The 21659-nt window shown below is 56.6% G+C and overlaps 1 protein-coding gene across 4 annotated transcripts in view; it reads right to left on the reverse strand.

The window, feature by feature from the left end:
• KIFC3 (kinesin family member C3) overlaps nt 1-21659 on the reverse strand; it is a 35557-nt gene that overhangs the window by 789 nt on the left and 13109 nt on the right. For 2 of the 4 annotated variants that reach the window (XM_060083252.1, XM_060083251.1), the window contains exons 5-20: nt 21277-21479; nt 11874-11939; nt 11262-11405; nt 10892-11131; nt 10189-10362; nt 9526-9673; nt 9311-9441; nt 8023-8134; nt 6559-6740; nt 5392-5496; nt 2920-3050; nt 2319-2442; nt 1943-2072; nt 1609-1838; nt 1086-1220; nt 527-635 (exon numbers count right to left, since the gene is read on the reverse strand). In XM_060083252.1, the coding sequence (XP_059939235.1) occupies nt 527-635; nt 1086-1220; nt 1609-1838; nt 1943-2072; nt 2319-2442; nt 2920-3050; nt 5392-5496; nt 6559-6740; nt 8023-8134; nt 9311-9441; nt 9526-9673; nt 10189-10362; nt 10892-11131; nt 11262-11405; nt 11874-11939; nt 21277-21479 (2364 nt within the window). Of the gene's footprint in view, nt 1-22; nt 52-526; nt 636-1085; nt 1221-1608; nt 1839-1942; nt 2073-2318; nt 2443-2919; nt 3051-5391; nt 5497-6558; nt 6741-8022; nt 8135-9310; nt 9442-9525; nt 9674-10188; nt 10363-10891; nt 11132-11261; nt 11406-11873; nt 11940-21276; nt 21480-21659 lie in introns of all 4 variants that reach the window. The other 2 variants (XM_060083253.1, XM_060083255.1) reach the window with 2 other exon arrangements.

Here is a 21659-nt window from a genome sequence, read left to right on the forward strand (position 1 = left end):
GGGCTGCAGGCCCGACACTCACCTGGAGACTTTGCAGCCCCAGCCGTCAGGCTGAAATCAAAGCAACGGGTGTCTCACCAGTGGGCCCGCCTTGGGCCAGGACCCCCCGGGGCCCTGCTGCCCCCTCTCCCTTTAGACTCAAACACTCACCAGGCCCTTCTGTGAGTGGGCCAAGCTGGGGGCTGGAGCCCCGGATTCTAGTCCTGTGGCCTGGCTCACTCCTCATCTGGGACAGGTGAGCCTTGTCCTTTCTACCCCTCCGGGAGCCAAGGCCTGCCTTGGATGGTGTGTCTTGCATGAGCCCAGCCAGCCCAGCCTCAGAGGATCAGAGGATTGTGTCCTGGGCCTCATGTCAGCAGCCCTGCTAGGAGCCCGGAGGGCTGGACCCAGCACTATCTGCCCTGGCTACTTCCCAGGGCCAGGGAAGGTTGTGAAACAGGTTCTAGAGAAGTTTTATAAACTTAAAAAAAAAGAAGAAAAAGCCCATTCAGGTAAGGGCAGCCTGGCCCACTCCCTCAAGACTCACCCGAGGGCTGCAGCTTCCTCCTGATGGACCCTGGGCGGCTAGTGGTCCCAGAGCCAGGGGCCGAGTGGGCTCGTGCTGAGGGCTGTGGCGTCTGGCAAGCTGGCTCCCACTGTGGGCAGAGAAGGGCAGGTGGGCGGGGCCTGCTGCCCTGGGTCTGCCCCCTACCCCACACGTTTCCCCTCCCAGCCACCTGAAACCATTTCCTCATCTGCAAGATGGACATGATGATGGTACAATAACCATGGGGGGGAGGGTGTGAGACTGCATACGTAAAGAAGTGAACTAGTTACCACTGAGCGCCTGTGTGCCAGCCGGCACCCGCCCCCGCCCCACCTCCGACCAAGCTGATGACCCCCACAGGTACCTCTGAGGCCGAGAAAGAACACCTGGACTAAAGAGGCTACTGGTTTGGGTTCAAGTTCTGGCTCCACCCCCTCTGGTATCTTCCCCTCCTCCACCACTCCACACTGTCCTCCCCTCCAAACCCTCCCTCCTGCCCATGACCGAGATGCCTGTGACCCAGTGCTGGCCTGAGGCAGGCCTGTGGTGGTCCCCGTACCTCTAGATGCTCCTGGCTGGACCAGGACACGAGCTCTGCCCTGCGGGACCCGGGGCCTAGCTCCACGGAGCGCACCCTCTCAGCAAACTTGAGGGAATAGAGCGTCTCACTGGTGTTCTTCTCCACGGGGGACACCTAGGGGACACGAGAGCTCACTCCCCACCCAGCTGGCCGGCTGCCCTCGCAGAACTGGAAGGGGCACCAAAGGGAGCCCACAACCAGGGGACTCTAGAAGGCTCCCTGGACAAGACTGAGAGGGAGGGGAGCAGGAGGGCAACCAAGGTGGCAGAAACGGAGGAACTTGCCAGGCACACGGTGCACGTGGCCAGGTCTGTGGGGAGGCTGTGGGGGATGGGGGCCACGTGTCACTGACTTCGGAGCCGCTGATGACAGGAGGCTCTTCCCTGCACAGCCTGGGAGGGTACCTGGGTCGCAGGGGAAGATGGGGGGGTCCCTGTTCTTGGAGCTGGTTAAGCCCCTACATGCCAATGGTCACGCCATCCGGCCCGCCTGGGGCCCTCACCTGCACCACCATGAGGGTCTTGCTGTCCCCGCTGAGCGAGTCCTGCAGCAGGTAGGTGAGCTTGGAGTTGCGGAAGGGCACATGGCCCTGGCGGGAACGCAGGGCGGCAATGACGTCCCCCAGGGCCGACAGCGACTTGTTGATGTGCTGTGCCTCCCGCAGGCGGCTGCCCTCGGCCCCCGACTTGCCCACGCGCTCCGAGCCGGCCAAGTCCACCAGGTTCAGCTTCCCTGTGGGGAGGGTGCTGGGCAGGTCAAGGCTGCCCTGGGAGAGGCGGGGGGCGGGGCGGAGGGGAACGGGTGGCTCAGGCCAGGCGGCTGGGGCCCTCACTCACCCGTGGTGCGGAGACCGGTGCTGCCGTCCACGCCGTGCACCGTCACGATGAGCAGGGCATGCGAGCGCGAGCTGTGCTCGTTCAGGTTGGTGAACTCCGTGGTGCGGTTGGTGTGGCCGAACTCGAACACCTAGGGCCCGGGGAGGGCAGAGAGAGGCACAGGGTTTGGAGTGGGGTCTTCAGAATCAAAACATCCCCGAGTACCCCCTGTGAGGGGGCGGCACCCTCTGCCTCGTCCAGGGGAGGAAACAGGCTCAGAGAGGCCTGGGGACCTGGCAGAACCTGCATCTGACCCCCATTCTGTCCTCCGGGGCAGCTCTGCTGTGGGCAGGGTCTCCCCAGCCTTTCCCCACCCCCGGCCCCCGCAGCCCCACACCTTGTTGATGTCCTCCACGCTCTGCACCTGGAACTCCGTCAGCCCTGGCACGTACAGCTGCCCGCTGCCGTCGGGACACAGCCGGATCTCCAGTTTCTCCTGGGGCTCCTGCCCCAGCAGGTCCCTGAGAGCAGGAAGGATGGTCACTCCCTCCTCGCAGTCTGCCCTCTGCTCGCACTGCACCCACCCCCAGCCTGGAACGTTCCCCCAACCATCACACTTCTGGAAGCCTTCCTGGACCATGGGGCTCTGCGCTCAGTCTGCTGAAGGGCAGAGATGGAATGTTCCCCCAAAGTCCTGGGGTGCTGCTACTCCTGCCCCCACGATGCACTGAGCCCCTGTGGGCAGGTCTTCCCAAAACCCCACTCTCTTCACTACCTGGTGCAGCCTGCAGGTAGGGTGAGGACACTTCAAGGGGAAAAGGAGTGCCTTTGGGTATCCCAGGTGGGCTCAGACAGCCCTCCTCCTCCTGCCTGCTAGCGTGGGGGAGGGGCCTGGGACCAGTGAATCCCCTGGGCTGAGTCAGTACATTCAGCTCCCACCTAAGGGCTCCCACCTGAGGGGCTCCCACTCGAGGGCCTTCCGCCTGAGGGCCCCTCACCTGAGGACCTCGTTGTAGATCTCGGCCGCGCTGACGGTGATGGTGTACTCCCAGTCAGACGCCTTCTCCTGCACCTCGGAGAAGAGCAGCCGCAGGGCCCGCTGGTTGATGCCTGGGTTCTCGAGGGTCCCCTGCGGGCAGAATCAAGGCCCCGGTGAGCCAGGCCTCCCCCCACCACGTGGGCTGGCCCGTGCAGATGCTCACATGGTATCTGTCGTCCCCGCCTGCTCTGGCTACCCCTAACAGGCCAGCCTCCCTGACTGAAGCTCCCCACCTGCATGCCGGTCTGCCCCCCAAAACGCCCTCCACCAGCTACAAGCAACTTCACCTCCTTGGGCCTCAGTTTCCCCGCCTTTTTTTTTTTTTTTTGCTGTACGCGGGCCTCTCACTGTTGTGGCCTCCCCCATTGCGGAGCACAGGCTCCGGACGCACAGGCCCAGCGGCCATGGCTCACGGGCCCAGCCGCTCCGCGGCATGTGGGATCTTCCCAGACCGGGGCACGAACCCGTATCCCCTGCATCAGCAGGCGGACTCTCAACCACTGCGCCACCAGGGAAGCCCTCCCCGCCTTTAAAACGGCCCCACCCTGCCAGGATTGGGCCTGAGACTTAAGAGCACCAGGTGAAGCGCCTGGCCCAGGCCTGCACACACGGGCTGCTGATGGATACCTGGCCCTGGTGGGCCACCTGGGAGGGAGCACCGGGAATGTATGATTGTATGACATGTATGAGTGTATGACAATGAGGGGCTCATTGGCAGGTCGGCCATGAGCCAGGCTCTGGGGGTGACGCAGGGGAGGCACAGGCAGAGCTGGCAAGTGAACTGGGGCCCGATGGGCTGGCTGGCCTTTCTAGAAAGAAATCTGGAGTCCTCACCTGGGCCTCCCTTATCACGGCACCTCCCACCCTCACTTCACTTCTGCCACTGGGGCCTCCTTGCCGGGCCTCAGTGTCCTCCCCGGCACGCTCCAGACTCGTGGTCCCAGCCCTGCTGTTCCCTCTGCCCGGCGTGCTCTTCCCCATTCTCCTCTCCGTGGCTGGCTTAGGTGTCTGCACCAAACTCACCTCCTCAGGGAGGCTCCCTCCCTCCCAATGCCTGACCCCTCCCCCTCCCTCGGCTCCTCATTCCGGGCCGACGTCCCCTCCCCAGCACCCGGCGGGACACGTCCCGGTTTGCCGTGTGCACCGCTGTCTCCCCACTGGTGGGCTGGCTCCGTGGGGTCAGGCACCCTGGCCACGGCTGTGCCCCAGGCCCCAGGCACGGTGCCTGATGCACAGTGGGGCTCAGCAGGGATGTGTTGGAGGATGGAGGCCCCTGGTGGTCAACTCTAAGCACCCAAGATGGAGCTGGGAGCCTAGAGGTGCTGCACACACCCCTCGCCCTTCACCTCCCCATCTCGCTTGGCCTGTCCCCTACTGACCAGTCTTGCCAATCCCAGAACTGAGGGAAAAGGAGGTCCAGATTGGGGGAGAAAGGACCACCATGACAGCCTTCCCAAAGGGTTCCTAACAGCCTGGGCCAGCAGCGCCCTCTCGCGCCCCTTGTTGGGACAGCAGGAGACCCGCCCCCCTCCCCTACCTGGAGAATCCCCCTCAAGAGCCAGGGAAATGGCTCCATTTTTATCTACAGTCAAGTTTCTTCCTCCTCTCAACGACCCCCCCCACTCCCAGCCACATCCCATAGAGGGGGGCATGGCACAGGCAGGGAGATGAGGCCCTGGGAGCTGCAGGTAAGAGCTGGGCACCCGGAACTTCCCTGGTGGCGCAGTGGTTAAGACTCCATGCTCCCAGTGCAGGGGGCCTGGGTTCAATCCCTGGTCAGGGAAATAGATCCCACACGCACGTCACAACTTTTTCGCGTGCCACAATTAAGGAGCTGGCGAGCCGCAACTAAGGAGCACACGTGCCACGACTAAGGAGCTCGCCTGCTGCAACTAAGACCTGACATGGCCAAATAAATAAATTAATTAAATATTAAAAAAAGAGCTAGGTGCCCCACGACAAGTCTGGCCAGTCTCTTCACTGGCCAGTCTCCCACTGCCCGGGTATCTCCTTGAGGGCCGAGATCGCCCCCTCCTTCATCCTGACACTCCCAGGGCCCAGCATGGCAGCCCTACAACAGGAGCCCCATAAATGTGTGTGGGTGAAATGAAAGCCAATCCAGCGATCTGCCCTGGACTCTGGGCCCAGGCCGAGACCCCTCTGAGGCCAGAGGTGGTTGTCAGCACACCCTCCCCTCCCCCATACCTACTGGGACCATGCAGGGGTGCTTGGGCAAGGCACCCCCCTGCAGGCCTGATGCCTCGGGGCTAACACGGATAACTATGGGCCCTGCTCCAAGGTGGTTATGAAGACCAAGTGAGGCAAAACACACCCCACGCAGAACCTCGAGAACAATGAGGGGAGCCCCCATCAATGGCAGCAAGGGGTTGGTCTTCACTCTGGATCCCTGCCCCATCCAGCGGGTACCCACCTCCATCGTGTATGTCTTGCCAGCACCCGTCTGGCCATAGGCGAAGATGCAGACGTTGAAGCCGTCGATGCAGGAGGTGATCAGGGCCTGCACCTCCTGGAACACCTGCAGAGGGGACGTGGGATGGAGGGTGAAGGGCTGCCAAGGCTGCTGGGTCCAGGGGCCCCCACCAGCCACCTCCCCCTGACTGCTCCTCTCCCCTAATACAGCACCTGTTATCGTGGGCAACCAGCTCACTGTGGAGGAATCTGTGACTAATAAGTCACTTACACTAGGCGTTAGTGGGCAACCTCATTGCCAAAAGACTGAAGGGAAGTCAGGGCAGTAATTACTGCCCACCAGCACCTGAGGAAGGGGCGCCCAGCCCAGGAACTCAGGAGCCCTCCCCCAGCTTCTCCCCCTCTCAAGGTGGGTCAGCAAATGAAGGCCGAGAAAGCATGTGCCTGGCGCCTCCACGGGCCGGCTGGCCTGCCTGCCAGCCAGCAACAAAGGACGGGGGCAAAGATAAAGCCCAGCATGGGGACAGGAGGGCACAGGCAAAACAGGCCTCCCAGGTTGGCCCTGGCAGAGATCAGGGAAGAGTGGGTGCTGAGAACACATGGCTCGCACAGGCTGAGGGCTCCTCCCTGAGGCCTGGGGGGCAGCATGGGAGTTCCTAGGAAGACCCATGGGACTGATAGAGGAGGTGCTCCTGGCTGGAGGGGCCTGCCTCCATGCAAGCCAGGGTCCTGTGGATGGGCGGGGCCACATGACTGGGAGGGGCTGTGAGAGTGGGTGTGGCTGAGTATGGGAGAGGAACCACATGAGTGGGAGAGGCCATGTTAGTGGGTGTGGCTATGAGGGTAGGAGGGGTCACATGGGTGAGATGGGCCTGAGAGTGGGTGTGGCTGTGAGGATGGGTGGGGCCATGTGGGTGCCCTAGGCTGTGCATGGATCTGCCCTTCTTAGCAGAGGCTTCCAAAGGCCTCAGTTTACCTTCCCACCCTCTTCTCTCCTCCAGAGGTGAAAAGAGAGGGACCGTGGAGCACTGAGCTTCTCCATCCTGTCTGCCCTCCCTTATACTTATTTTTGTCCAGCTCCCAACATCTCTCCCTCTACAGGTGAGGTGAGTCTGTCTCCCCCTCCCGCCACTGTTCTCTGTCCCTCTCCCTGCAGGGCCACACTCACGTCCTGCTGTGAGGCTTGCGGGGAGAAGACTTTGTCCAGCTCAAAGGAGACGGGCTTTCCTTTGTGCAGCAAGTGAATGATGGAGTCGTCATCAGGATCAAAGGTCACAGCATTGGTCGCCTCAGGTCCTTCCCCATCCTCTTTGGTGACTGGCCGGACACGGGCAATCACCCGGATGTTCCCTGGATTGGGTGGGGGAAGAGAGAAGGGTACAGACCAGGTCAAGACCAGACTGCCTCCACACTGGTGTCCGTTGACATCTAGAGCAGGCTAGTGGCTCAAGAGCCCCCTGCCTTCTAAGTAAGGCCCCCAAGGGCAAGGTGGCCCACAAAGATTTGATCAGCCACTCACGCTATAGTATGAATTAACGTATCAATATATTTTCTTGCTGAGCAAACCAGTTGACGGTAGGATCCTCACCTTGGGGACATGGAGGAAAGGTCAGTTGTGGGGCTCAGACACTGAACCCAGTTTGGGTGGGATACCAAAATGGACAACTCTTTATACACCTGGACTTCAGTTTCCTCACGTACACAACAAGGGGCCTGGATCCCAACAAGCCAAGGGGCTTATTCTATCACTCTAGAAGGGCACAGTGAATGCCAGGACAGGGCTTGGGAATCAGATGGGCATAAAGGACCAGGCAGGAGATGGGCACAGGCAACAGGGCAGCCCCAGGGGTGTCTGACACACAGATCTGATCATGCCACCCCCTTGCTTCAAGCCTTTGGGTGGGATCCCAGAGTTCCTGGAATGAAGAGAAAACTCCCCATCACATCTAGCATGGCCCCACCTTCCCTTCACCTGTCCACTCCACCTCACAATCCAGGTCTCAGCCCTGGTTTTAGCTCCTACGGGAAGCCCCCTCGACACCCTCAACTGTCAGATACCCAGGGGCTCTCAGAGCCCCTCCCCAGCCTGGGTAAAGGGGTAGTGATGGGGTTTTCTGAGTGATTAATCATCACCGTCTGCTTGCCCCCTGCTGAAGTAACCACCATGAAGGCAGGGACAGGTTCTGTGGCGCCCAAAGCCATATCCTCATTGTCTGGAACAGCACTTGGCACAGAGCAGGTGCTCCCTAGACCTTTGTGCCGTGAATGGGTGGTGTGTCAACCTTGACCAGGCCCTAGATCAGAATAAGTGGCATTCTAGCCACCCACCACCCAATGCTTCAATACCCTACCCCTCCGCCACCTGGTAGCCTGCCATAGGCATTGGGCAAAGGTTTCAGAGTTGAACAGATCCAAGGTGGACCATTCACTAGCCATGCAGTTTTGAGCAAATTCCCTGTGACGTCTCTGTGCCTCGGTTTCCTTATCTACAAAGAGGGAATTATAATAGCTTCTCGATGACAGGGCACAGCTCCAAGGAGTGGCGCTGGGGGCCATGGGGAAGGACAGGATCACTTCCGAGGCAGGTCAGGGCTCCCTCCGCTAGGCACCCCCCAGCCCGCCCAGCGGTCACCTTTCAGCCGCACGAGTTCATTGTGGCACTTCTTGCGCAGCTGCAGCTCCCGGCGGTACTTGCGCAGCAGCTCCTGGTTGTTGCCGTTGACCTCGTCGATGGCCTGGCCGATCTAGTCGGGGGTGCGCAGCGCCGTCAGGGGCCCAGCTCCACCCACCTTGCTTGCCCAGCTGCTTGCCCCTCCCCCTCCCCCCCCCCCCAGTCTGCTCACTGCCTCCTGCCCTGGACTAAATACCTGACATGCGGTGTCACACATCCCATCTTCCCAATAACCCCTCTGGGTAGGTACTGCGAACAGGCCCACTTTACAGAGGAAGAAACTGGGCCCCAGAGAGACTAAGCCAATCTCAAGGTTGCCCTGCAGATGAGTAAAGAGCCGGGGCTCAGCTCTCACTCCACAGCACCAGCACTTGACTACATGATTCAGCTGGACCCAAATTCCAGCTCTACCCTGAGGACCTGGGGGACCAGAAGCAACTGGCTCAATGTATTCAAGCCTCAATTTTCTCATCTGTAAAATTGGGATAACAACATCTAACTCGTGGATTTGTAGGAGCTGGTAGGTAAAGATCTCCAAGTTACATTTCATAAGGAAAAGAAACAAGATGCAAGCCACACGTACACCTGCTCCCCTTTATTGGGTGAAAGGGAAGTGTGTGTCCACGTACATATATGTCAACAGTTTTCAGCGTGCTCAGAACACCCTTTGGGGGAATTGCTGGGAGACAGGCCTCCTTTGGGGAGCAGGCTGGGTGGCAGAGAGAAGCCTTTCCTTTTCATCTGAATGCCCTTCTGGGAGGTGTGTACTTTCAACATGTCCATGTATTATTGACGTAATTTTTTAAAGGAGAACTATTTTCGATTCCCAAAATACATGTCTCTCTGCCCTGCAGAGCTGTCATACAGATTCAAGGAGCTGACGGCTATAAAAGGCTCAGCACGTAGGAGGCACTTAAGAGACATTGGCTATTCTCATACTGCACAAGTACAGCTTTAAAAAATTAAATTAAACCTAACATCTAAGGATATGTGTAGCATGTTTGAGCTATAAAGATATGCATAGCACGTATGGGATATAAAGATATATGTGACATGTTTGGTTTATACCCAAATACCTGCTCTTGACCATTACTGTTTTTCAAATGGTCTGGGGACAGCAGTGCGTGTGTGGGACACGAGCTGCCATCTGGGGGCTTTGAGTTTGGGAAGGGCGCGCTAGGTGGCTGCTGCATCTGCCCAGGGGCTCCAAGGCCTCTCCCAGCCCCGCCCCCCCATGGCCTGCACTCACCTCGGCCTTGACGCTCTTGAGGGCCTCCTGCAACAGCATTGGGAAGCCGCGCACCTGACGCTTGAGCCCATTGTAGTCATTGGTCAGGGTCCGCAATGCTGGTTGCAGCGTCAGCAGGTTGGTCCGGACACCTATGGAGAGACACAAGGGGTGAGAGGCAGACGGGGTGAAGGGCTGTGGCGTGGGGCAGGCCAGAGCCCGGCTGGACGGCTCACCTGCCAGGTTCTCGTGCACAGCCTTCATCTCCACCTGGGCTCTGGCAAAGGCCTCCTCGATGGCCCGGTTCTTGTCCTCCTCCAGGGACTGCATCTCCTCCAGCATCTGCCCGTGTGCCCGCTCCAGCTCCGACTCGTACATGGCGATCTGCGGCCAGGGCCAGAAGCTTAGTGCCATGCGCCACGCGGGGAAAGAAGCCCCGCCCCTCACGCCTTGCACACGTGAACACACACACAGGTGGGGTAGGATGGCCGTCTCCCTCCCTGAAAGGGCTGGGAGCTCTGTGCAGCTACTTCCCAGCATCAGCCCAGCACCAACCTGGGTCCCGGCACATAACACAGGTCACAAGCCACAGGCCCCAGGAGAGCAGGGGAAGGCATTTGTTATGATACTGACTAGAGCACCCTTCCAAGAGCCTGTGTGCCGGGCCCTGAGCGAATCTTGTGATTAGGTCAAGCCCCACTGGGAGGTGCGTTCTGTGATCAGATCATTTTACAGACGAGGAAACAGAAACCTGCCCTTGGTCACACAGCCAGCGGGGAGAGGAGGAACTTAAACCCAGGTCTGTCGAACCCCAAGTGCTCAGCCGCTGCACTGTGCCAAAGGCCGGTCTCTGGCGTTGGGGCCCGGCATGCACATGCTGCCCCGATAGACATGCACACCTGTGCCCGGAGCTGTGCGGTCAGCTGATGCGAGCTCTGCAGCTGCTGCTCCATCTCCTTCAACACCTGCCTCTGCATGGCCACCTGCTCCTGCAGGTGCTGGTTCCGGGCCTGGGACTCACTGAGGGCCTGCTTGGTCTTGGACGACTCCACCTCCACCGTCTTCATGACATACTGTGAGAGGAGGGAGGGGTGGGTGCATGGAGGTGCGTGGGTGCCTTGACCTTACCCTGGGACCCTGGGGGACCCTCAGGAACATCCCACCAATGGCCTGCAGAATAAACTAGAGGAGCCCCGAGATCTGGGCTTTCCAGAAAGCTGCAAGGGCCTCCTGGAATCTTCTCATCTTAATGAGCCCACTAGGAGCCTGGCTGTGGCCCAAGACTGGGCCCAGAACAGACAAGAAGGGCAAAGACGAGGGCAGAATCTAGCGATGCATCACGTCCATGCCTGGCACACGGTGGGCACCTCAAGCATCAGTTGCTGGATGCCTATGTGGCCTGGCCCTGGACAGCAAGAAGGGGAAGGGGCCAGGCTGAGAGCAGATCTGGAAGGATTCCTTCAACCCCCCGCACCTACTTATTCACCAAGGCAAGCCCCTCCTACGTCCAGCCCATCCTGGGCTCCAGGGACCAGAGTTGAGGTGTGGTCCAGGTGCGCGCGGGGCAACGCAAGCAGTGCAGCCGCCTGGCCCCAGGCTCACCTTGACGGGTGGCGACTGGGCCCGCAGGCTGGCGATGGTCTCGTGGCTGTCACGCAGGCGCCGGCTGAGCCGCTCCTCCTCCTGCGCCTTCTCGGCCAGGCAGTCCTTGAGCCGCAGCTCCACCTCAGCCAGCCGGTCGGTCTTCTGCTGCACCTCCAGGTTCAGCTCTGACAGCAAGCCTTTGTTCTCCGCCACCTCCAGCTGTAGCTGGGACAGCTTGTCACGGAGCTGGGCGCTCTCCTGCAGACAGATGGCCGCAGAGGCGCGGGGCCCGGGACAGGTGTGAGACCAGTGGGCAGGAGTCAGCGTGAGGAAGTGGGGTGACCGCTGGGAATCGAGCGCCCCGGGACCACCCTGGCCCTGGGCCCACCTGGCTGTGCTCGCAGCCTGTGCAGGGCACCGCCGGCTTGGCCCGCATCTCCTGCAGCTCGGCCTCGCAGCGCCGCATCTCCTGCCTCAGTCGCTCATTCTCCACCATCAGCAGGTCCCGGTGCTTCTCCAAGTCGGTGCCTCCCTGCAGAGAGTCAGAGCCGGAGTTAGGGCGCATGTGGCGAGGGCAGATCAGGGGGAAGGACGGAGCGGGGAGGCAGAGACAGTGCAGGGGCAGGGGAGAGGGGAGAGGTGGGGAGACAGAAGGAGAAAAGAGAAAGAAAGGCCAGTGATGGATGGAGAGGAGAGAGGAGGGGCTCCAGAGACGATAAAGACAAAGGCAGAGGAAAGGGAGAGATGGAGGAAGGTGGTGAGACCGGAACTGCTCCCGGCTGCACCCCACCCCTTTCATTCCATTTTCCTGAGTGTGAAAGTTACAAGGAAAGTCATATTTATACACAGAGTTCACACTCCTACTTTACATCAGCAAATAAGAATTAACCTCCCTCCTGTTACGGATCACACCACCCCGTGGGCACAGTGAGGGGTGATAAGTACATGGGGAGCATCCCCCCCCAGCCCCACTCCGTTAGGATGGCGTGGTCAGGCTCACCAGCTCTGATCGAAGGCGGCTCACTTCCTGGGCCTGGCTTATGAGCTTCTGCTTCAGGTGTTCCACCTGCCAGCACAAAGCCAGGGCACGCTGAGCCTGGATTCTCTCCTCCAGCCCACACCCAGGCCTCTCGCCCAAACCCAGAGCCCCAGTCCTCCCTGTGTTCAAGCATCAGGCCACACCTGGGACTCTAGGCGCAAAGCACCTGGCCTGGTCCTGACAGCTCTCAGCACCCTCTCCCGTCACAGGACCAGCCAGTCTGGGCTTACAGGAGAGTCTGGGGAGCGAGTGCAGCTGTGGTGACCCCTGTGCGAGCCTGAGCCCACGCCAGGGGCAGCTCGCTGGGGGACTCAGGAGGCTGACCCTCAGGACGCCTGCCTTTGCACAGGCCTGAACCTACTTCTGTATTTGTCATTTAACATTCTTTTTTCTTTAAAGGGCCTCCAAAGTGTATAAACTCCAGGCACTACAAAACCTGGATCGGTCCTTGACCAGCCCCTAGAATTTTCTACTTTGAGTGGTTCCTGGTGAGTCTGTCTGTGGAGATGGGCCTGCCAGTGACCAGGGCACATCTGGGACCTGCCTCCACCCCAGCTCCCAGTCTGCCTTGCAGGAGAGCTATGGCCAGTGGAGGCTGTTAGAAAGAGAAGGGGTGTGCACCCCATCAGGAGGCAAGGGTGACTGGTTCAACCAGAGCCCAGGGAGGGGAAACCAGCCCCGAGAGAGAGCAGGATCCCAGGACGGCTGCCTGCCCTCCCCGCAGGCCTAGACCCTGGCTCCACATCAGCCCACCTCCAGGAAACTCTCCCCCCCGGAAATAACCCAAAATGCAGACAAAGACTTTGGCACCAGTGTTCATCAGCGCCTGTTTGAGCTTTTTCTTGCAGAACATTCTGTGTTGATTGCACGGAACCTTGGAAAAGGTACAGGGAGAGTCAGACTCCCTCTCTGGGGGATAAGGAGGTGTGGTTTACACAAGCATTGGCCTCTTGTTACCGCCTACAGGGGCCGCCAGCCAAGTAAGGTAGGTGAGGGGCAGTGCAGGACCAGATGCCCAAGACCCACCTGAAGGAGACAGAGGACTGCAACTGGGGGGGTCGGGGGGACACAGGCCCAGTGTCATCAAACTTCTGACCTTTCAAGAGAGGCCAGACATTGGGATTTTCGGGGTGTGTGTGTAAAATCTCCCCACTACCTATGGCTGAGATGTCATCAACAGTCTGTGTGCAGCACGAGCTCAGAGCCAACCGTCTCCTGGCGCTGGAGAAGGCGGCTGGACCACAAGTCAGCCTCTGCTTTTCTGAGCAAGCTGGGGGAGGAAGCGGGCCATGGGTGCGACCCCCACCTCCAAGGAAAAGGCCTGTGACACCAGCGCTGCTCACTCGTACCTGGGGAGGCGGATTCCAAACACAAGACCCAGAGAGGGGTTGGGAGACCCAACCTGGCTGCCCAAGGCCTCCTGGTAGACAAGCAGGTGACCCTAGGGCTGCACCCGAGAAGGTCACCTCTGTCACCCGCTCCACCAGCACATTCCTTCCTAGCAATGTGCTGGGCACGGACCAGGCCAGGCAGCAAAGCCTGTGTCATTTCTCTGCCCACTCCAATACCCCCTTCTGTTAAAAGCCTGGTACACGGAGCCTCAGTTCCTTCGCCCTGGAGGGGAGTGAGGGACAGTTTGAATAAGGCGGGCTTTCATTCCTTAGTCATGAAATTGGGAATAACCTGAATGCCCAACATTAGGGGAATGGTTAGGTGGATTACAGTACATGCACTCATAGACTACTGTGTAGTCGTTAAACTCACGTTTATCAGGAGTTTTAAATGATGTGGGGAAAAGCTCCTCAACATATTAAGTCAAAGAAAAATCCAAAAACAAAATCGCATATGCAATGCAAAACGGAGAGGGCTCTGGACTATGGATTTGGAGTAAGTTTTAAGTCTCAAAGAATATATATTCCTCTTGCACTCCCCCAACTCTGAAAGAGGTGGAGTCTACCTCCTTTTGAAAGGTTGGGGTCCCCCTCCTGCCTCCCCTCCCTCAGAAATCACCCCAGGAAGATCCACGTGCACGGAGCTGGTGCCCCAGACCGGCTGCTTCCTCGGCACCAGGCTGGGTGGGCTCGGACCTTGCTTGTCCCCAACGCCACTGGCACTCAGACCCGATGCAGTGAAAGTGGGGTTTCCCAGTGTCTACTTGGGAGTCGGGATGCCTGCCTGACACCTGCCTGCAGCCCGGTTCCTGTTCTCTTCTTACATCACAGTCAGAACACTGGGTGTTCCTGGCCTCTGTCTGGAATCTCTGAGGGGCGCCCCAAAAGGAGGCGGCTGCCCCACGAGGCAGGCTGGGGGCGGGGTGGAGGGATGAGGAAAAGGCTGTAAAAGACCCCTTTTGTCAGAAATGTCAGGCACTCGTCATCTCCTGGCTAGTCTCGGGCAGAGGAGGAGCACAGCCCACTGACACCGCAGGGTGTCCGGTCAGGCACAAACCACCCCGTGGTGTGTGGTGCCTGCGCCCCGGCCGGCCAGCTCCACTGGGGGCTGAGAACTAAGGAGGCGTGCTGCCCAGGAGCGGGACCCTTGTCCTCCACCCCCGGGGGGTCAGCTTCGGGAGGGCCTGCAGGGAAGACAGCAGACTTCTCCCAGCCTGGGAGGGAGAACAGGCGAGTCTCTCAGGGTCAGGGAAAACAGTGAGCACAGGAGACGGAGACAAAACCAAGTACGGGAGGAGGGCTCGGAGCAGAGACGGGGAGCTGAGGGTGAACCTGACCAGAGAGCGGGGCCTTCTGCGGAGGGGGCCCCTGCAGGCACGCCCTTTACGCACCCAGTACAGCTCTGAGTCAGCGACGGTGCCTGCATCTGTACGCAAGGGGTCAGCGGGGCGGGGGGAGGGACCTTCTCCATCAGCTCTTCTTGAGGTGCCCAGCACACCGGAGACACTCAGTGAGCACGGAAGTGACGGCGAGGGGGCAGCGTACTTACTCCTGAGTGCAAAGAGCCAGGCCAGAGCGGCAGGCAGGCTCCTGACCGGCTGCTGTGATGGGCCCCCGGACAGCACAAGGTCAATCCCAGGGCTGAGAAGGGACCAGGCTGGGTTTGTGCCACAGCCCTCCCCGGGCTCAGGCTCCTAGTCACGCTGAGAAACTGAGCCACAAGCCTGGTGCAGGGGGGCCTTGAGGGAGAGGGAGCTGGTGCCTGTCTGCTGACCCGACGCAAACCCACAGTTACATCTCCCAGCAGAAGCGGGCTCCGCGGAGGGTGCGGCTGCCCTGTGCCAGTCTGTTTTCCCAGCTGTTTGCTCCTCTCGACACAGACAACCTGCTGATTAGCCCCCAACCTCCCACCAAGCCTGGCCCTCCATCATCGGCTGTCTTCTGAGGAACGGAGGGCTCTCCCAGTGGCAAGACCAAGGCATTGCTGAGCTGGGAAGATGAGAGGGCCTGGGATCCAGACGGCCCCAAGGAAACACAGCCCAGAGGCCTGAGGGGCAGCCCCGGGAAGCACCCCATCCTGTCCCCAACAGACTCCCCCGCCCGGGAGACCTGACTCCTGGTTACCTACGTACATGACCACTGACCAGGCCCAACTGGCTACATCCGTCCCAGCCTGCCTCCACTGCTGAGTTTCACGTTTGAGTCCTTCTGCCACCAAGGGGCTTTGGGAACATGGACTCTCAGGCCAGACTGCTCGGGTTGCTAATACAGACATCACCCTACCTTGCCAGACAACCTTGGACACATCTCAACTCCACCGTGCCTCTCCATTTCCTTAGCAGTAGAATGAGGCTACCTCACTGAGGAGGTCTGGAGGATTAAGTGAGATTACATGAGTAACATATATAAAGTGCTTAGGACAGGGCCCAGCACGTAATAAGTCTATTACTAGAATGAAAGTCCGTGAAGACAGGGATATTTGTTGTATCAGTGCTGTACCCCCAGTGCCTAGAACGGTACCTGGCATATAGTAGGCGCTCAGTAAACACATGTAGAAAGAGTGCTGAATGCATGAGGGGCCAGGAGAAGCAGGGGCTGTGAGAGAGCGGTCAGGCAGGGCACGGGGGAGCAGAGGTGGTGGAGGCTGGGCTGTGCTGAAGGATGCTCACTTCTGCCAAAGGCAGGAGCTGCTAATGGGCTCCAGGCAGTGCATGCCATGTGGGAATGTCAGCCCAGAGGTGCCACAACTTCCAGTATTTTATGACAAAAGAAAGGAAGTTGTGATTTTTATATGAACTTAACTAAGATTTAAATGGTGGCAACTAATTTGATCATACAATCAGGACAGTTGGAACTAATAAATTCAGCAAAGTTGCGGGATATAACACATAAAAATCAGTTGCGTTTCTATGCACTAATGCTGAACAGTCCAAAAAGGAAATTAAGACAGTAATTCCACTTAAAATAGCATCAGAAAGAATAAAACATGTAGGAATAAACTTAACCAAGGAGACAAAAAACTTGTACACTGAAAACTACAAAATGTTGCTGTAAGAAATTAAAGATGATACCAGTAAATGGAAACACAGCCTGCATTCACAGTCTGGAAACAGTATTGTTAAGATGTCAATACTGCCCAAAGAAATCTATAGATTCAATCCAATCTCTATCTAAATCCCAATGCCATTTTTTGCAGAAATATTAGCATCCATCCTAAAATTCATATGAAATCTCAAAAGCCAAATAGCCAAAACAATCTTGAAAAAGAAGAACAAAGTTGTAGGACTCACACTTCCTGATATCAAAACTTACTACAAAGCTACAGTAATCAAAACAGTGTGGTACTGGCATAAAGACAGACATATGGACCAATGGAACAGGAGAGAGAGCCCAGTTATAAACCCTCATGTATATGGTCAATTGATTTTTGACAATGGTGCCAAGATTTTCAATGAGGAAAGGACAGTCTTTTCAACAAATGGTGCTGGGAAAATTGGATATCCACATGCAAAAGAATGGATCAAAATGGATCAAAGACTGAAACATATAAGCTAAAACTATAAACCTCTTAGAAGAAAACATAAGGGAAAAGCATCATGACATTAGATTTGGCAATGATTTCTTGATGTCAAAAGTACAGGCAATAAAAGAAAAAATAGGTAAGTTGGACTTCATCAAAAAAATTTTTGTGCATCAAAAGACTGTCAACAGAGTGTAAAGGCAACCCACAGAGTGGGAGAAACTATCTTTAAATCACATATCTGATAAGGGGCTAATATTCAGAATATATAAAGAACTCCTACAACTCAACAACATAAGAACCCAATTCAAAATGGGCAAAGGACTTGAACAGACGTTTCTCCAAAGATTATATACACACGGCCAATCAGCACATGAAAAGATGCGCAATATCACTGACCATTAGGGAAATGCTAATCAAAGCCATAATCAGATACCACGCCATACCCATTAGGATGGCTATTATTTAAAAAAAAAAAAAAAAAAAAAGGCAACTCAGAAAATAACAAGTATTGGTAAGGATATGGAGAAACTGGAAGCTTTGTGCCCTACTGGTGAGAATATAAAATGGTGCACCCAGTGTAGAAAACAATGTGGTAGATTCCTCAAAAAATTTTAAATAGAACTTCCATATGATCCAGGAATTCCACTTCTGGGCATATACCCAAAGTTATTGAAAGCAGGGTCTCAAAGAGATATCTGCACACCCATGTTCATAGTAGTGTTATTCATAACAGTTAAAATGTGGGAGCAACCCAAGTGTCCATTTATGGATGAATGGATAAGCTAAATGTGGTCTAGCCACACAATGGAATGTTAGTCTGCCTTAAAAAAGGAAATCCTGCCATTTGCAACAACGTGCATGAACTTGGAGAGCATTATGCTAAGTGAAATAAGCCAGACACAGAAAGACAAATACTGTGATTCCACTTATGTGTAATACCTAGAATAGCTAAATTCACAGAGACAGCAGAATGGTGGTTGCTAGCAGCTGGGGTGATGAAGAGTTAGTGTTCAATGGGGACAGAGTTTCAGTTTTGCAGGATGCAAAGAGCTCTGGAGACGGATGGTGGTGATGGTTGTACAATAATGTGATACATTAATACCCTGAACTGTACACTTAAAAATGCTTAAGATGGTAAATTTTATGTTATGTGCATTCTAGCACAATTTTTAAAGTGGTTAAAAAAAAAAAAAGAAAAAAGCAGGTCAAACAAACAAGGCGCATTTGAGGGCTAGATCTAGTCTTCCAGCCTGTGGTTTCTGCTCACAATGTAAGGTTCTATCTTGAGGTGTGGGGGCAATAAGAGGAGGGGTGCAGTCTGGGTGTGTGTAACGATGGTAGGAGCCTTGGAAGCGTGAAGGCCACTGCTCCAGGGACATCCACAGAGGACAGGGGAGCTCAAGGCCACCAGCACGTGGCCTGGGGCTGCTGGGTGCCCCAGGACTGAGGACCTTTGACCCCAGTGCTCCCCACAAGGCACACAGTGAGCTCCCAGAAAATATAAACATCTCCATCTGACACATCCAAGGGGAGGCCTGAAAAAGACTCCTGAAGCCCTCACAAGTCCGGGTTCCAACAGGGACAATGGCAGCCCCAGTTGCTGAGTCCGTGAGTCAGTGAGGCAGGGGGCCTTCATAAGATCATCACTTTGAACACCCCAATCCTGTTAGGTACATACTATTATTATCGCCATTTTACAGGAAGAAAAAGTGAGGCTCCAAGAGATTAAGTCATGGTTAGGCAACTTGTTCAAGGTCACCTGACCACTAAGTGGTGACCCTAGGATTGGACCTAGGATTGGAACCCCTGCAGAGCAACATAGAGAAGACCAGAAAGGTCAATCTGCGGCAAACCACAGTGAGGCTGACAGGAGACCAGAGCACACAGAAGTGACACCTCACGAGGCACAGCACTTTACAGTTTACCATCCATTTTCCTGTCCAGTCCCATAACTGAGCTGCCCAATAACCACGAAGCAACATCTTATTTGACCCAGTGTCGAGACCGGTAAGTGAAGGCTCAGAGAGGAAGTGACTTGCTACAGCTGCACAGCCAGGACTAGAACCCTGCTCACGTGAGTCCAAATCCAACATCATTCCTGGTAATGATGATGGGCGGTAGTGGCGGTGGCGACACCAATAATACTGGGTCATCTCACCAGATACTGTTATTATGTCCATTTTACAGATGAGGAAACTGAGGTGCAGAGCAGTAATTAACTAGCCCAAGGTCACACAGCTCATGAGTAGTGCCAAAGTCAGGATGTGAACCCAGCTCTAGGCCCAAGTGGTTGGCCACAGCTCTACAGAGTCAGACTCTCCAAAGAGTGGCTCAGAGACCTGGAGCTTCCGGTGCATCTCCTGAGATATTTTTCAGAAAAGACCTGGCAGTCAGAAAGTTCAGGAATAAAATAGGAGCAAAGACCAGGAACCATTCTGAATTCTCCAAATCATCCAGAGGCGTGGAGGTTGGGGGGAGGGGAGGGGTCAGGCCTATCTGGAGAGCTGGCACTCAAGGACACCAAAAAGGCTGAGATGCTTGACCCGCAACTTCCCCTCTAAAAAGTAAGTCAATTTTGCTAATTAAAGGAAAAAATGTTTCTTAAAAATTTGTTTAAAGTCACAAAAGACCATATATTGTTATTTAATTTATATGCAACATTCAGAAAAGGTAAATCCATCCAAACGAACAAAAAAAAAAGCAGAGCAGCGGTTGCCAAGGGTTGGGGGGAAGGGGCCTATGGGGAGTGACAATAGGTCTTTGTAGGGTGATAAAAATGTTCTAAAATTAGATAGTGGTGACGGCTGCATCACCAAGATACTTAAGACCGTAAACTGTACACTTTAAAGGGGTGAGTTTTATGGTATGTGAATTATATCTCAGTCAAGTTCTTTAAAAAACAAAACTTGTTTCCAAAGTGAAGTGCCCGGACAAACTAAACCAAGGGAAGGAAGAGCTCTTGCCACAGGCCAGACATGTGTCCTGCAGGGAGGGCCCTAGACCAGCCCCACAGCCCCACGGGGCAGCACCTCATGCCACGTTCCAGCTACACAAGCCTTGGTTCGCCCTGATATTCATCCTGCTCCCCCTGCCACGGTCCCTTTGCACTGACTGTTCCCTCAGCTCCGAATGAATGCACTTCCTCTGCTCTGTGCCAGACCTCAGCTCCAGAGCCGCTTTCTCAGGGAGGCTGCCCCCGACCTCCCCTACAGGTCCTGATCTCCCCGACAAAGGCACGTGGTAGAAACCCTCATTCCCTGTGTGTGTACCCGCCTGCAGAGCCCTTGTTACTCTTCCAACTTTCGTAAGTGCATGTAACAAACGTCTGTCCTCCCCTAGACCGCAGCCTCCGCAGGCCAGGGCGTGCCTGTCCACCTGGGCATCCCCACTGCTCAGCTGGGTGCCCATACATACCAGGCACCCAGCAGACATCTGAGGCAGAAAGACAGGCGGGCACCACAGGAGGCAACAGTGAGCAGCAAACAATGGGGTCACTGTACAAGAGGGAGACACGGGGCACTAGGGATGCCCCAAGGAGGCTCACCCAACTCGGCCAAGGACAGGTGGTCAGGACAGAGTTCTTGAGACACACTTGTAAGCTGGAAAAATGCTGCATTTAAAAAGTGCATGAAAATAATCTGCTGCCCCTGGAACTGAGAACAAGCCACGGTATTCAGTGATGTTCCCTCCAGTAGAAGGGCTACATGCTGGGAAATCACAGAGAAAGAAGTTGACCCAACCGAAGGCAGGGCTTTCCAGAGAGAGCTCAGGCATGGGCTCCAACATGGAGACGGTTTGGAGACAGGGCTGGGGACTTTGGGGAAGTGGGGAGGGTCAGACACAGGCACGAGAGACAGACACGGACAATTAAGAGTGGGGAGCTGAGCCCCAGGAAAGGGGTCTTGCGGCCTAGGTGGTGATGGGAAGGAGGGTGAATTAGCCAGGCATGCGGAGGAGGGCTGGGGGTCAGCCCACAGGGACTGTGGGCTTCCAGAGATTTGAGAGCTCCCTTCTCTCACTTGCACACACGCCAGCCTCTCATTTCCCGCCAGTTTTCCATGGGGTCACCTCTGCAATGAGTTTGGTCCACCTGGGCTGCCCAAGCCAGGGCACCTTGGAAGATGGAGTGGACTCAGCACTGGCCTCGGGACGGGAACATCCCTGCGCTTTCCTGCTCCGCTCATGCCTACACACGCTGCCTGTCACTTCTGGAGAGGTAGGTCCTGGCCCCTGCTAACCACAAGGAATGGGGTGCATGGATGGCCAGGATGGGAGGCCCAGGCCTCTGCTTCTCGCCACCTCGCCCTCTTGTGCACACCCAGGCCAGGAGCGGAGACCCCATCTGTCCATTATGCTGGTGGTCTGGTGGGTTCCGGGTGCCCTGGGCGATGTCCTCCGACCTGCTCCACAGTGGGCAGCGGCCTCAGCCCGTCCCATCCTCCCCAGGTACCTGATTCTGCAGCTGGGTGGATGTGGCTTGCTGATCACTGTCGCAGACAGCCAGCCTCTCCCGTAGGGCCACCAGCTCCTCCTGCAGCTGGGCTTTCTCCTCCTGCAGCTGGGACATGGCCTCCACCATCCTATGTACCATGGGGGCCGCACATGGCGGCCCCGACAGGCTCGAGCACCTCCCGCTGCCAAGGAGCCGCCCACCTATGAGCAAAGTAGCCGCCGATCAGCAGGGCAGCAGAGGCCCCAGCCTGGCCGAGGAGAGGGGGCCTGTCATGGCAGGGGAGGGGATGCAGGCAGAGGGGATGAGGGAGCCGGGCAAGGGCTGGGGGCAGCAGCAGCATGGGTTAGCCGGGGGCCTCCGGGGCCTGCCTAGGAGGAAGC

The sequence above is a fragment of the Mesoplodon densirostris genome, chromosome 19 (assembly GCF_025265405.1).
Source record: "Mesoplodon densirostris isolate mMesDen1 chromosome 19, mMesDen1 primary haplotype, whole genome shotgun sequence".
Lineage (NCBI taxonomy): Eukaryota > Metazoa > Chordata > Mammalia > Artiodactyla > Ziphiidae > Mesoplodon > Mesoplodon densirostris.